We start from the raw sequence: 14,687 nt of genomic DNA on the forward strand, positions 1-14,687 counted from the left end.
AGTATCATAATAAAACACAAACAAACAAAAACCAAGAAGAAAAGAAAGCACAAGTGCTGGTGGGGATGTGGAGAAATTGGAATCTCATATGTGGCTGGTATGAATGCAGAATATTCAGCTGCTATGGAACACAGTATGACAGTTCCTCAAAGAGTTCAACAGAATTACCATATGACCCAGCAATTCCACCCCTAAGTATATACCCAAGTAATTACAAGCAAGGACTCAAACAGATACAGCAGTATTTTTGACAATAGCCAAAAGGTAGAAACGACCCAAGTAAGGATTGACAGATGCATGGGCAAACAAACTGTGGTATATCCATACAATGGAATAGTATTCAGCCATGAAAAGGAATAAAGTTCTGATACATGCTACAATGAATGAACCTCAAAAACATGCCAAGGGAAAGAAGCCAGGCCCAAGAAGTCACATATGACTCCGTTGCTGTAAGTATCCAAAATAGATCAATTCATAGAAACAGAATGCAGATTGGTGATTGCCAGGGGCTAGGGGTGGTGGTGGGATGGGGAATAATTGCCTAGTGGGTATAGGGTTTTATATTGGGATGATGAGAATGTTTCAGAACTAGATAGACATGGTAGTTGCACAACAGGGCGAGCATACTAAATGCCAGTGGATTCAACACTTTACAATGGTTAATTTTATAGTATAAGAATTCTGCCTCAATAAAAATTACATAAAACTATAAAAGAAGTAGCAGCCATTTGTTCCACACCACTGTGTCTGGCTGGAGTCACATTCCTGTCCTGAGGTTGGCCCAGGCCCTGACACCACTTTTGAAAGGGGAGGGCAACACTGACACACAAAGTCATAGAGGGTGAGAAAAGCCAGTGTAAAATCAGGCACGACACTGGGGGCTCCCCAAGTGTGGTCCCTGGACCAGCATCAGCACCTGCTGGAGAACTTGTTAGAAACACACATCCTCAGTCTGAGCCTACGGAATCAGAGACTCCGGGGTGGGCCTGTCCTCTGTGCCACTGCCCAGGTGATTCTGCTGCACTGGCCTGGATTACTGACAAGCAGGGCCACTGTGGGCCATCAGGAGCAGGTGGGGATGGCTTGGCTAGAGGGGGCTGGGCAGAGGGGAATGGAGGGATTCCAGGAGGAGTCAGTGAGCCTGCAGCTCTGGGCCACATAGGAAGAGCATGCCGGGGCATTAGCCACCTGAGTCCCCTGTGCAGCAGAGCAGCCTCCCTATGGAGGCAAAGACCACTCCCGTCCCCTGCCCCACCTCTCCCTGTGTAAGAGTCCCGGCACCCCTTACCCTTCGCGGTCGATGTGTGGCAGGGGCTGCTTGGGCGTGTGTCGGACTTTCCGGTGGAACTGGGTGAAGTCCAGCTTTTCCGGCTGCAGGTCCCAGGTGGCACCACTAGAGGGCGAGGGAGGGTGAGAAATCGAGACAAGAGGGCAACAGCCCCGTTTGGGCCAGGGCAAACCTGGCAGAGCAGACCCGCAGAAAGGGGCCGCCAGGGGCCAGGCGGGGACCCTCACTCAGAATGGAGCCCCAGGTGCCACCCCTCACTTTCATCACCCTGCCATGGAAAGCGTATACTTATGAAACAAGTGTGGACCTGGTGCCCATTGCACAGTGGCCTCTGCAACACCTGAGTGTCTTTTCGTGCCCACATTTGAGGAAGGCTGGGGAGAGCAAGGGGCCAAATGCTGTTCTCCAGCCTCTGACAAGTAGCTCAAAGTGACGACCCGGCCACCCTGAGGTAGATGAGGCAGGCGAGTGGGAAGCGGGGCCCAGCCTCTGCAGCCCCATCCCGAGGGCCCTCCCCATGCCTCCACTGTCTTCTCTGACACTCACCGCCTCCTCTCTCCAGCCTCCTTCTTTCCACCCCATCCTTCCTACATCCCCTGCTCTGCTTCTCTCCGCCTCTTGCTCATGAACCATCAGCTTTCACTCAGCCCCCCAAGGAGGCTAGGGTCCCTGGCTGGACCTCACACCACAGGGAAGGAGGAGGAGGAGGTTACCTGAAGGAATCGAAGGTGTTGGCCGCCCAGATGTCCGTGCCCAGCATGTCCAGAGAGCTGTCTTTGCTGCCATTCTGGAAGAGATGGGGGTGAAAGGGCTGACATTAATTGCTCAGCCAGGATGCTGAGAACACGGGGCCTGGGCCTGAGAGGGCGGTAGAAGCCTCCCTGTCTCCCTGGGTGGCTGGGAGGCTGGAGTGAGCCCCCAAGTGAGTATGGCAGCTGGTGCACCCAGTCAGAGTCGGGGACTGCCTGGGGGTCTTCTGGCCTCCCCCCAGGCATGGGCCCTCGTTTCACTGAGGTTTTGTAGATGTATACAGAAGGGTCCAGGCCCCTGCTGCCCCCAGCCCATGGCTCTCTCCTCAAAGCCTCTACACCCAGCAGGGGCTCTGTACCACCAGAGCCACCATCACCACTGCCAGCCTGATGGCAGCGGCTTCTCCCCAGGCAGGGGCTCTGCAGAGTCAGGCCCACTGGGGAGCCCATGGAGGCTGCCTTCCTTCACAGTTCAGTCCTACTCCCCAGAAGTCCCCAACCGACCAAGGCTACACCAGCAACTGAATTTCTCCAAGTCAAACTGATCCTCCAATGTTCCCTATGTGACCCACCCAGAGACAGAAACCTCTTTACTCAATGCAGCTTCTACGATTTGGTTTCTTTGCTCTCCGGCTGCTGAGCTCCCTGGCAAATTCTCCAACCCCCTGACCACGCGTGATGCCCTCCAGCCCTTCTTACCCCTGTAATCTGGTTTCCATCGTCACACTCTTTAAAACAATACTTCCACATCCACCCGAGCTGAACGTGTGCATGCCGTATGACCCAGAAATTCACTCCCAGGTATAAACACACAGAAATGTGCCCAGAGGCTCACCAAAAGACATGTACACAAAGCGTATACAGCAGCATCAGCCATTACAGCTCCAAACTGGAGAACACCCACATGCCTGTCATCGGCTGATTCGATAAATAGACAGTGGTATGTTCACATATTGGAGTATTACACCGCAGTGAGCACAAAGTAAAATAACATGCAACAATATGAATAAATATCACAAGCATACAGGGAATAAAAGAACCCAGATGCAAAAGAGAACCAATTATGTTCAGGAACAGGCAAACTAACGAATGTATAGTGAAAGAACTCAGATAGTAACTGGAAGGGGAAACCAATCTACTTTCCAGAGAGAGAGTGACAGAGAGTGAGCAGCTTTAATTAACTAGAAGGAGAGGGCACAAAAACCGGAAAGGCTGGACAGTCCAGCCTCCAAGCAGAAGGGGCCAGGCACTCCAGCCCCCACAGACAGGAGGCAGGAGGTAATGAGAGTCTGGAGGAGAGGTGGAGGGCTCATGGAGTCAAAGGGACAAGGGGACTCTCTGGGGAGAACCACCTGGGCTGTCTGACTCTGGGCAAGTCCCTCAGCCTTCCTGGGTCTCATTGATAACAGGAGGACTGGTCCCTCCCTCTGGGCACCAGCAGCCTGCAGCCTGCAGTTCTAAGTAACTCGAAACTTCCTTATTCCAGGATGCCCCGAGAGCTTGCACAATCCTTTCTAGCAGATCAGTCACATTTATTCAGGGCCGCCATAGCCTTGGGTGCTTCCTCCCCATGCCTTTCCTTTCCCATCCCCGCAATCCCCTTCGCTTCTGACCGTGGCCTGTCAACTGGGCCTTCCTCCCCTCTTGCCCTCTCCAAATGTGCCCCATCTGTCAAAGCTTGGCTCAGCCAGGAAGCGCCTCTGGCCTCCCAAACTGCAGTCACCTCGCTCTGCCCTGAACTTGCCATCTGTGTGGGGGACTTACAGTAGCAGAGCCAGCCTCTTGCAGCTCTCACTTCTATTTCCTGTAGTGACCTCTCTCCCGCAGGAGATAGCGGGCCCTTGATGGCAGGGACCCCCTGGGTTCCCCAGAGCTGGAAGCTCAGTGCTCCTGACATATACTGCAAGTGATTTTCACCATCTTCTTTAAACATGTGTTTTCTTTTTGCCTCAATAAGCTGTGTGACCTTGGCAAAGTCACTTCACCAGTCTGGACTTCAGATGCTTCATATTTAAATAAAGAGATCCCGGAGTGAAATACCATGCCCTGTAGATGGGCTCCTTCTGACTGGCATGTGTTCTGCTACCATCCCCTCTGCTGCCAGTGGCAGACATCACTAATCAATTACAGCATGGTTGCCAGTCCTCCAAGCAGGTGGCCCCTAATGTTCTAGGATCACCCTCTCTCCCTTTTCTTCAAGTTGCCTCACATCCTCCCCATTCCAACTCCTGGGGTCCTGCTTGCTCCAAATGCAACTCTGAAACTCCAGGTCAGCTGGAAAGACTCACCTTCTATCACACAACCCCCAAGGGGACAGCCCCTGCCTCCCAAGATGTTGACTGGCTTGTTCACAACCCCCTCCTGGGCCTCGAATATAATTGTCATTGGGGATAGCAGCCAAAAATGACATCGAAAGCAAATATAAAAATAATCAAACATGCATACAAAACTCTTGCTTCCAAAGCATCTATTGCATACCTCATTCAGCATACTGTTCATTTTCCTCCTTCAGCTCAGTGACCTGAAGTCCCTCCTTCTCCACACGTGTCTTCCCTGATCCCTGACCTGTTAAATACCCAATGTTCTCTGGCGTCTATAAATTCAGCTTCAGTGGATCACCTCTTGGTCACTGCTCTCTTACATGAGTGTTGGACCTTCCCCAAGTAGACTGTAATCTTCTCCACCGGACTGCCTCTTTCTCTTCGTGCCCCCACAATGGCCAAGCCAGGCACACAGGAGGGCCAGCTCGGATTCCTGCCAACTGATCTAAGGGATGCCACTCTGTAATGGGAGGAAGTGTGCTCCTACTGCCTCTGTGGCTGAAAGACTGACTCGAGATTAGGATGTCAAGATTGATTTACTGTCCTAGGATCTGAGGCCCTTAAGGCCCCTAAAGAGTCAGAAACATGGGTGGAGAGAGAGAGCAACTATGTAGAGAAGGTCATGGCCAAACCCAGAAGTGCAAAGCATCTTCCAGGAAAAGGGTGATTCACCTTGAAGGCAGTTGAAGGTCAGTACAGATGGGCACATAACTCTCCCTCCTGGTCTGGAGGTTGGCATCTCAGCTACTATTCCTCAACTGGCAGGGAGGGAGGACAGGTCACAGTAACAGTCACTAGCAGCAGCTGTGAGGGGGCCAATGCCCCTGTGCAGAGAGCTGGCAGGAACCTCTCTGCCTGGAGGAGGCGGCACTACCCTTGGGCTAAGGGAGGTGACTGGGCAGGGCAAACTTGGGCATTTCCAAAGCAGTATCCCTGGTGGGGGACCGACCAATCTCTGGACTTCCAGATTCTTGGGGTCAGGGAAATGTGCTCCTGGCTGATGGGAGGGAAAGAGCCAGGGCAGAAGCTGCGCCTGCATGTGTGTGTTTATTCTGTACAGAGGAATCCCGCCCTTCTCTGCATCTGCAGAACAGCCTTGTGATCAGCTGCTGCCTTCTCTGTGTTGGGAGCGAGAAACAGGAGCCTGGGGAGAGGGGCCATGGCCCAGCTGGGGAGCAGGTGCTGAAGTCACAGTGGCAACCAGTGCTCCTCCAAGAGCCATGGCAGTCACGCAACCAACACACATCACAGGTGACGGACTCACACATTTTCCTCATTGAACCCTCACAACTCCTTACAACTCAGAGAACATATCCCTGAATGATATCAAGAGCCTAAATCCGTATTTAAATGCCAAGAAACCCAGCAATATCCCTGCCATTCCCAGCACACACCATACTCCTTGAGCCACCCCCGCCCTGCAACTCAGCCTCCTGACTCCTGTGTGAGCCACGGACCATCTCCTTCCCCAGGCTGGAAAGCTCTGCACCAGGCTGCTTCTCCTTCCTCTGTCGCTCTGCCCCTCAGGTCACCTTGGGCCTTTGGGCCGGGTCTCACTTCTCCTTTGCCACAAGACTTGAGTCTTATTATCTCTCACACTAACCTGCCTCCTGCCTCATTCCCTCCCCTGTGATGACTGCAACTCTGATTCTCAGAGCTGAGGAACAGAAGTGCCAGCATGGTGAGCCCTTTAAAAACCAAGGAGCCAGGCCCCATCTTTGCACAGCCCCCGGGAGCACTGGGGGTCACAGCTCCAGGAAAGAATATCATGTGGACGGCACCCCCAGAGCTGTGAAACTCAGCAGCCCTAGAGGAGCAGCAGGTGGAGGTGACAGCACTGAGAAGAACGAGGACCCCAGCCACTGAGCTGGACATGCAGAGGAGAGTGGTGGGCAAGGCATCAGGCCTCTCTGTCTGAATATCAGGAAGGAGAGCACCACAAAGACTAGGGGCCTGGCAGACGAGAAGCTGAGTCTCTGGAGAAGTAGGTATAGGGCAACACCTTGGACACCGGGGCCACGCTCTTTATTACCACTCTACTTGATACAAGAACTGCAGTGCATATCAAGAATCTGGGCTGGGCGCGGTGGCTCAAGCCTGTAATCCCAGCACTCTGGGAGGCCGAGACGGGCGGATCACGAAGTCAGGAGATCGAGACCATCCTGGCTAACACGGTGAAACCCCGTCTCTACTAAAAAGTACAAAAAACTAGCCGGGCGAGGTGGCGGGTGCCTGTAGTCCCAGCTACTTGGGAGGCTGAGGCAGGAGAATGGCATAAACCCGGGAGGCGGAGCTTGCAGTGAGCTGAGATCCGGCCACTGCACTCCAGCCTGGGCGACAGAGCGAGACTCCATCTCAAAAAAAAAAAAAAAAAAAAAAAAAAAAAAAAAAAAAAAAGAATCTGGACACCTCACCTCCTTGGAGTTTGTTTCAATGGCACAAGACAAGCATATAACCACTAAAGGCAAACTTTCATCAACAGGGGCTGGAGAAATAGCCTGGCACGTGGAGAAGACATCCATCTCCTTCCAGCCTCAGCCCAGAGCAGGAAGAATCTCAACTGCAGAGCTTTCCTTTGCTGTCCCTTGATGCTGAGGTGGTGGCCCAGGCAGTGCCCAGGGAACCAGGCTTCACTCAACAGAGTTATTCACTGCCAAGCTAAACTGGACAACCAGGAGCCCAATGGCTTCATATGCCCATCCTCAGGGCCCGCTTGCCCTGGGCTGAGAGCACCCAAGTGGCCACTCTGTCACCCAGCCCTGCCACATGGCTCTGGAGCCAGACAAATGCTTACAGTCATACAAGTGCCTGGATAGCCCCCTTCTTAGGTCCTGAACTCCAGCCTTCAAACCTTGCAGCCCCTGACACACACACATGCTACATATGCATACACGTACACATGCCACAGACACACATACACACATACATACCACACACATGCATATACACACTAGACACAGACAGATCCACACACATTCACACAATATGTGCCACACGTGCATATACACATGTATACCACACACATGCATATACACACTAGACACAGACAGATCCACACATATTCACACAATATGTGCCACACGTGCATATACACATGTATACACCACACATGCATATACATACGACACAGACACATCCACACATCCACACAATATGTGCCACACGTGCATATACACATGTATACACCACACATGCATATACATACCACACAGACACATCCACACATCCACACAATATGTGCCACACGTGCATATACACATGTATACACCACACATGCATATACATACCACACAGACACATCCACACATCCACACAATATGTGCCACACGTGCATATACACATGTATACACCACACATGCATATACATACCACACAGACACATCCACACATCCACACAATATGTGCCACACGTGCATATACACATGTATACACCACGCATGCATATACATACCACACAGACACATCCACACATCCACACAATATGTGCCACACGTGCATATACACATGTATACACCACGCATGCATATACATACCACGCAGACACATCCACACATCCACACAATATGTGCCACACGTGCATATACACATGTATACACCACGCATGCATATACATACCACACAGACACATCCACACATCCACACAATATGTGCCACACGTGCATATACACATGTATACACCACGCATACATATACATACCACACAGACACATCCACACATCCACACAATATGTGCCACACGTGCATATACACATGTATACACCACACATGCATATACATACCACACAGACACATCCACACATCCACACAATATGTGCCACATGTGCATATACACATGTATACACCACACATGCATATACAATACCACGCAGACACATCCACACATCCACACAATATGTGCCACACATACATATACACATGTATACACCACACACATATATGTATATACCACATGCATACATGCATACATATATCACACTTACACAATACATATACACATCCATCCATACACATCCACATCACACCCATATATGCAACACACACCAAACACACACATGCACACACCACATATATACATGTGATATACATGTATACTACAACTATATGCACATATCACATACTGCCTGCATACTATACACACCACACATACAGGTACATGTGGTATACATGTATACTACAACTATATGCACATATCACACACTGCATGCATACTATACACACCACACATACAGGCACACACCACACACAACATGCATGTAGACCATACACATATACATACTACAAGACACATATACACACCATGCACACAGGCATATACACACACACACATATCCACACCCACATACACACCATGCACACATACACACACATATACACCCCACACATACACATCACACTCAAACATACATGTACCACACACACATACACATGCATGTGTCACCTGTTCTACAAACCCTCAAATGTCCAAAGAAGCCAGAGAAGTCAGAGAAGCAGGAAGGCAGGTGCCTGCAGGCAGACCTCTCGCAGGCAGACTGTACCTGAGTTCTGGAACTTCTTACCAGGAAACAGACCCACCTCTCTCTCCCACCACCTCACCTCGGGCTCACACTGAGGACCCACATAGAGAGGTGGCTGTCAAGCTGAGGACAGAGAAGAAGGGGACGCAAGCTCGGCTCATCCCAGGCAAGCGTTGGACTTGCCTCTCAAGTCCAACGCTTCAGCTTCCTGCGACCACATGGGTAACGCGCAGGGTGTGTGGCTCGGACCCTGTCCATCTGCGATGGGGCTCTAGGGCACACAGAGCTGCAGCGTGTATGGAGTCATATTTCACTTCGGACTACTATACTCTTCCTGGACTCAGTGAAAACAAAAGAATGTTCTCTCCACACCCTCCCACTCCCACGGGTCTTCCTTCCTGCTAGGATCTAGGTGGGGACTCTTCCTCCCTGCAGCTCTGCAGCCTCCTCAGCAGCCCACACCCCACGAACCCCATAGCACACGCCGTTCACAGCACGTACCCTGCACACTCCCGTGCAGAGCTGATTCCTCTCATCATTGTTCTACTGCAGAGCTCCCTGGGGTGCTCCTCTGGAAGCAACAATCCCCTGGTTCTAAATGTCAGTGTGCATCAGAATCACTCAGAGAAGGCAGGGTTGGTGGTTTAAATTTAGTGTAGCTGGGATGGTTCACAGACGATGCTTTCAGAAAGCCTCATTCCTCTAAATGGTCCTCATTCCTTATTCCTCAAAATGTTCAAGTTTTAACAGGGAAAAAATTCAAAAAGATTATATAGTCAGATGTTTGGTATATACTGAATGATAAGCCTGCTAATACATTATTAAAATGTAGAAAATTGTTAAGATGTTGAAAATTTTATTGCAGAACTTCTTCAGTGGATGTTAATTCTTCATATATGTGGAAGTGGAATATGCAATATTTCTTTCCCAAGCTTTTTTGGCTAGAAATCTATCCCACTCTTCCTTTTCATTTCACAGAGAATTTTGCAGGCCTAGGGTTCCATGGAACCCCCTTTGGGAAATACTCAGCTAACACACTTTCTGTTAACTCTCTCCCCTTTTGATGGTGGGAACTGTGGCTCCACTTCCTTGTTGTATCTTCCTGCCCATTCACCCCTCATCCTAGCCTTGGGACCCAGGGTCATGCATTAAATATTTCTTCGTACAGACTCAGTGGCCAGGCACTGTCAGCTATCCATCAAAACCTCAGTGGCCTCTTAAAGAACATTCTCCAGTTGGCAATTCCATGGTTGGCCCTGGTAACCACAGCTTCCCTCTGAGCACAGCGTCCTCTCCAGCCCTGAGAGCACCCAGGCCCTGCCCCCCAGGTTGCTGAAATGCCAAGGTTCTGAGACGCCTTATCAAAAACAATCATCCTTTCAGTGGGTTGTTCTTAGCACTTAAACTGCTGAATCCTTTGCGACAGTCCCTTTTACTGGCAATTAGGGGCCCCATGCCAGGATGCACCATACTGCTGGCAGAATAGGTCGCAGAGGGATAATGAGCACTTCAAGCCATGTGGAAAAGAAAATACAAACAGCCTGCTTGTGGGAAGGGCAACTGAAGCTGTCTCTGGGAAGGGCCCAGAGACATCCCCAGCTCAGGGGAGGTCAGACTCCTGGAAGGGCCAAGAATAAAGATGATGACAATAGGAGATATTGACCCAGCATGCAGTATGTGCCAGCACCACCCAAGCATGACACTGTTACGACAACTCTAAGAAGCAGATGGTATGATCACCATCCCCATTTTACTGATGGGGAGACTGAGCCACAGAGCACCTGCCCATGTTCGTGGAGCCAGTTACCAGGATGGGAGCACAGACCGTGTGGCCCAGAGGCCACGCTCTAACCACTGCACACTGTGCATGTAGTTACTCTATTCAGTCAGGTAAACTGACACTACTGCAGAGATTTGCATAAAGCAGGAACGTATCCCTCCCCTGTAAGCTTCTGGATTCTCCTCACCTATCTTTGTCAATGATTGGGAAGGCAGTGCTGGTGGAGGAAGTGCATCATCTGCAGTGAAGAGAGAGCGTTTATGGAATGTGAGTGGGTACGCAGTGAGGCCGCGGTCTCCACGCATGCGTGAATGCAACAAGGTGAGAGTGAGTTGCTATATGGTAGAAAAACATACAAAGTCAGATGCAGTGAAAACAACAGACTTTCTAGCTGCTGGCTTTTCTTTATGAATACACAACTGCACAGTGATTTTTGCTGTGCAAGTCCATATTTGGGGGCATGTGTGTAATGACAGTTCCAGGCTGTGAGTGTTTAGAAACTAGGCAGAGCCTGGCTGAATGAGACAGGACAGCAGGAGGATGCTCTCCATTGTTGGGACAGTCATGGGGAAAGTTTCCCCTAGAGAATTCTAGGGCAAACTGGTGTGGATTTCCCTAGCAGGTCTGCTGCATCAGGTGACACTGGGGCAGAGGTGGCCAGCCCTCAGCACCGGCCTCCTGAACGGAAACCCCCAGATACAGTGCACCCTCAGTCATTGAGCAGCTGGGCTGTGCAGGACCCAGCTCTGGGCATGAGAGAGGTAAAGGTGATGTTGTCCCTGCTCCCCAAAGGACTCCCAGTCACAGTCCACATCCTTCTCAGTTCAGGATGTCCTTCCAGATTCCATGAGGGCCAAGAGGCAAGCCTGACCCTAATACGGTTCTCTCACTTCACGGACACGGGGTTCCCAGGGGAGCTAGCTGCGGGACAGGGTGTCTGGTTTGAGCTGAGAGTAGGGAAAACAGGATTCTTGGCCTGCATCCTGCTTTCTGCTTCCTGGGGCCTCATGCAGTCACTCTGGCTTTTTTTTTTTTTTTCCCAGTCTTGCTCTATGGCCCAGGCTGGAGTGCAAGTGGCATGATCTCGGCTCACTGCAACCTCGGTCTCCTGGGTTCAAGCGATTCTCTTGCCTCAGCCTCCCGAGTTACTGGGACTACAGGTGCAAGCCACCACACCCAGCAAATTTGTGTATTATTATTATTATTTAAATTATACTTTACATTCTAGGGTACACGTGCATAACGTGCAGGTTTGTTACATAGGTATACATGTGCCATGTTTGTTTGCTGCACCCATTAACTCATCATTTACATTAGGTATTTATCCTAATGCTGTCCCTCCCCGTACCTCCTTCCCACAACACCCACGACAGGCCCTGGGGTATAATGTTTCCCACCCTGTGTCCAAGTGATCTCATTGTTCTATTCCCACCTATGAGTAAGAACATGTGGTGTTTGGTTTTCTGTCCTTGTGATAGTTTTCTGAGAATGATGGTTTCCAGCTGAATCCATGTCCCTGCAAAGGACATGAACTCATCCTTTTTTATGGTTGCATAGTATTCCATGGTATATATGTGCCACATTTTCTTAATCCAGTCTATCATTGATGGACATTTGGGTTGGTTCCAAGTCTTTGCTGTTCTGAATAGTGCCACAATAAACATACATGTACATGTATCTTTATAGTAGCATGATTTATAATCCTTTGGGTATATACCCAGTAATGGGATAATTGGATCAAATGGTATTTCTAGTTCTAGATCCTTGAGGAATCACTACACTGTCCTCCACAATGGTTGAACTAATTTACACTCCCACCAACAGTGTAAAAGCTTTCCTATTTCTCCACATCCTCTCCAGCATCTGTTGTTTCCTGACTTTTTAATGATTGCCGTTCTAACTGGTGTGAGATGGTATCTCACTGTGGTTTTGATCTGCATTTCTCTGATGACCAGTGATGATGAGCATTTTTTCATGTGTCTGTTGGCTGCATAAATGTCTTCTTTTGAGAAATGTCTGTTCATATCCTTTGCCCATTTTTTGTTGGGGTTTGTTTTTTTCTTGCAAATTTTTTAAAATTCTTTATAGATTCTGAATATTAGCCCTTTGTTAGATGGATAGATTGCAAAAATGTTCTCCCATTCTGTAGGTCGCCTGTTCACTCTGATGGTAGTTTCTTTGGCTGTGCAGAAGCTCTTTAGTTTAGTTATATCCCATTTGTCTATTTTGGCTTTTGTTGCCATTGCTTTTGGTGTTTTAGTCATGAAGTCCTTGCCCATGCGTATGTCCTGAATGGTATTGCCTAGGTTTTCTCCTAGGGTTTTTATGGTTTTAGGTCTAACATTTAAGTCTTTAATCCATCTTGAATTAATTTTTGTATAAGATGTAAGGAAGGGATGCAGTTTCAGCTTTCTACATATGGCTAGCCAGTTGTCCCAGCACCATTTATTAAATAGGGAATCCTTTCATTTTTTGTTTTTGTCAGGTTTGTCAAAGATCAGATGGTTGTAGATATGTGGTGCTATTTCTGAGGTCTTTGTTCTGTTTCATTGGTCTATCTCTATGTTTTGGTACCAGTACCATGCTGTTTTGGTTACTGGAGCCTTGTAGTATGGTTTGAAGTCAGGTAGTGTGATGCCTCCAGCTTTGTTCTTTTTACTTAGGATTGTCTTGGCAATGCAGACTCTTTTATGGTTCCATATGAACTTTAAAGTAGTTTTTTCCAATTCTGTGAAGAAAGTCATTGGTAGCTTGATGGGGATGGCATTGAATCTATAAATTACCTTGGGCAAGATGGCCATTTTCACGATATTGATTCTTCCTATCCATGAGCATGGTATGTTCTTCCATTTGTTTGTGTCCTCTTTTATTTCGTTGAGCAGTGGTTTGTAGTTCTCCTTGAAGAGGTCCTTCTTCACATCCCTTGTAAGTTGGATTCCTAGGTATTGTATTCTTTTTGTAGCAATTGTGAATGGGAGTTCACTCACAATTTGGCGGTTTGTCTGTCTTGGTGTAGAGGAATGCTTGTGATTTTTGCACATTAATTTTTTTATCCTGAGACTTTGCCAGAGTTGCTTATCAGCTTAAGGAGATTTTGGGCTGAGACGATGGGGTTTTCTAAATATACAATCATGTCATCTGCAAACACAGATAATTTGACTTCCTCTTTTCCTAACTGAATACCCTTTATTTCTTTCTCTTGCCTGATTGCCCTGGCCAGAACTTCCTACAGTATGCTGAATAGGAGTGGTGAGAGAGGGCATCCCTGTCTTGTGCCAGTTTTCCATTTTTGCCCAGTCAGTATGATATTGGCTGTGGGTTTTTCATAAATAGCTCTTATTATTTTGAGATACGTTCCATCAATGCCTAGTTTATTGAGAGTTTTTAGCATGAAGTGCTGTTGAATTTTGTTGAAGGTCTTTTCTGCATCTATTGAGATAATCGTGTGGTTTGTGTCACTGGTTCTGTTGATGTGATGGATTATGTTTATTGATTTGCATATGTTGAACCAGCCTTGCATCCCAGGGATGAAGCCCACTTGATCATGGTGGATAAGCTTTTAGATATGCTGCTGGATTGCCAGTGTTTTATTGAGGATTTTCACATCGATGTTCATCAGGGATATTGGTCTAAAATTCTCTTTTTTTGTTGTGTCTCTGCCAGGCTTTGGTATCAGGATGATGCTGGCCTCATAAAATGAGTTAGGAAGAATTCCCTCTTTTTCTATTGATTGGAATAGTTTCAGAAGGAATGGTACCAGCTCCTCTTTGTACCTCTGGTAGAATTCAACTGTGAATCCCTCTGGTCCTGGACTTTTTTTGGTTGGTAGGCTATTAATTATTGCCTCAATTTCAGAGCCTGTTACTGGTCTATTCAGAGAGTCAACGTCTTCCTGGTTTAGTCTTAGTCTTGTGAGGGTATATGTGTCCAGGAAATATCCATTTCTTCTAGATTTTCTAGTTTATTTGCATAGAGGTGTTTATAGTATTCTCTGATGGTAGTTTGTATTTCTGTGGGATCAGTGGTGATACCCCC

General features: G+C 48.5%; 1 protein-coding gene across 23 annotated transcripts in view; it reads right to left on the reverse strand.

The window, feature by feature from the left end:
* CTIF (cap binding complex dependent translation initiation factor) overlaps positions 1-14,687 on the reverse strand; it is a 336,570-nt gene that overhangs the window by 201,876 nt on the left and 120,007 nt on the right. For all 23 annotated transcript variants that reach the window (XM_077975493.1, XM_077975501.1, XM_077975487.1 and 20 more), the window contains 2 exons: positions 2,002-2,075; positions 1,289-1,393 (listed from right to left, as the gene is read on the reverse strand). In XM_077975493.1, coding sequence (XP_077831619.1) covers positions 1,289-1,393; positions 2,002-2,075 — 179 coding nt within the window. The remainder of the gene's footprint in view (positions 1-1,288; positions 1,394-2,001; positions 2,076-14,687) is intronic.

This window comes from Macaca mulatta, chromosome 18 (assembly GCF_049350105.2).
Source record: "Macaca mulatta isolate MMU2019108-1 chromosome 18, T2T-MMU8v2.0, whole genome shotgun sequence".
Classification (NCBI taxonomy): Eukaryota; Metazoa; Chordata; class Mammalia; order Primates; family Cercopithecidae; genus Macaca; species Macaca mulatta.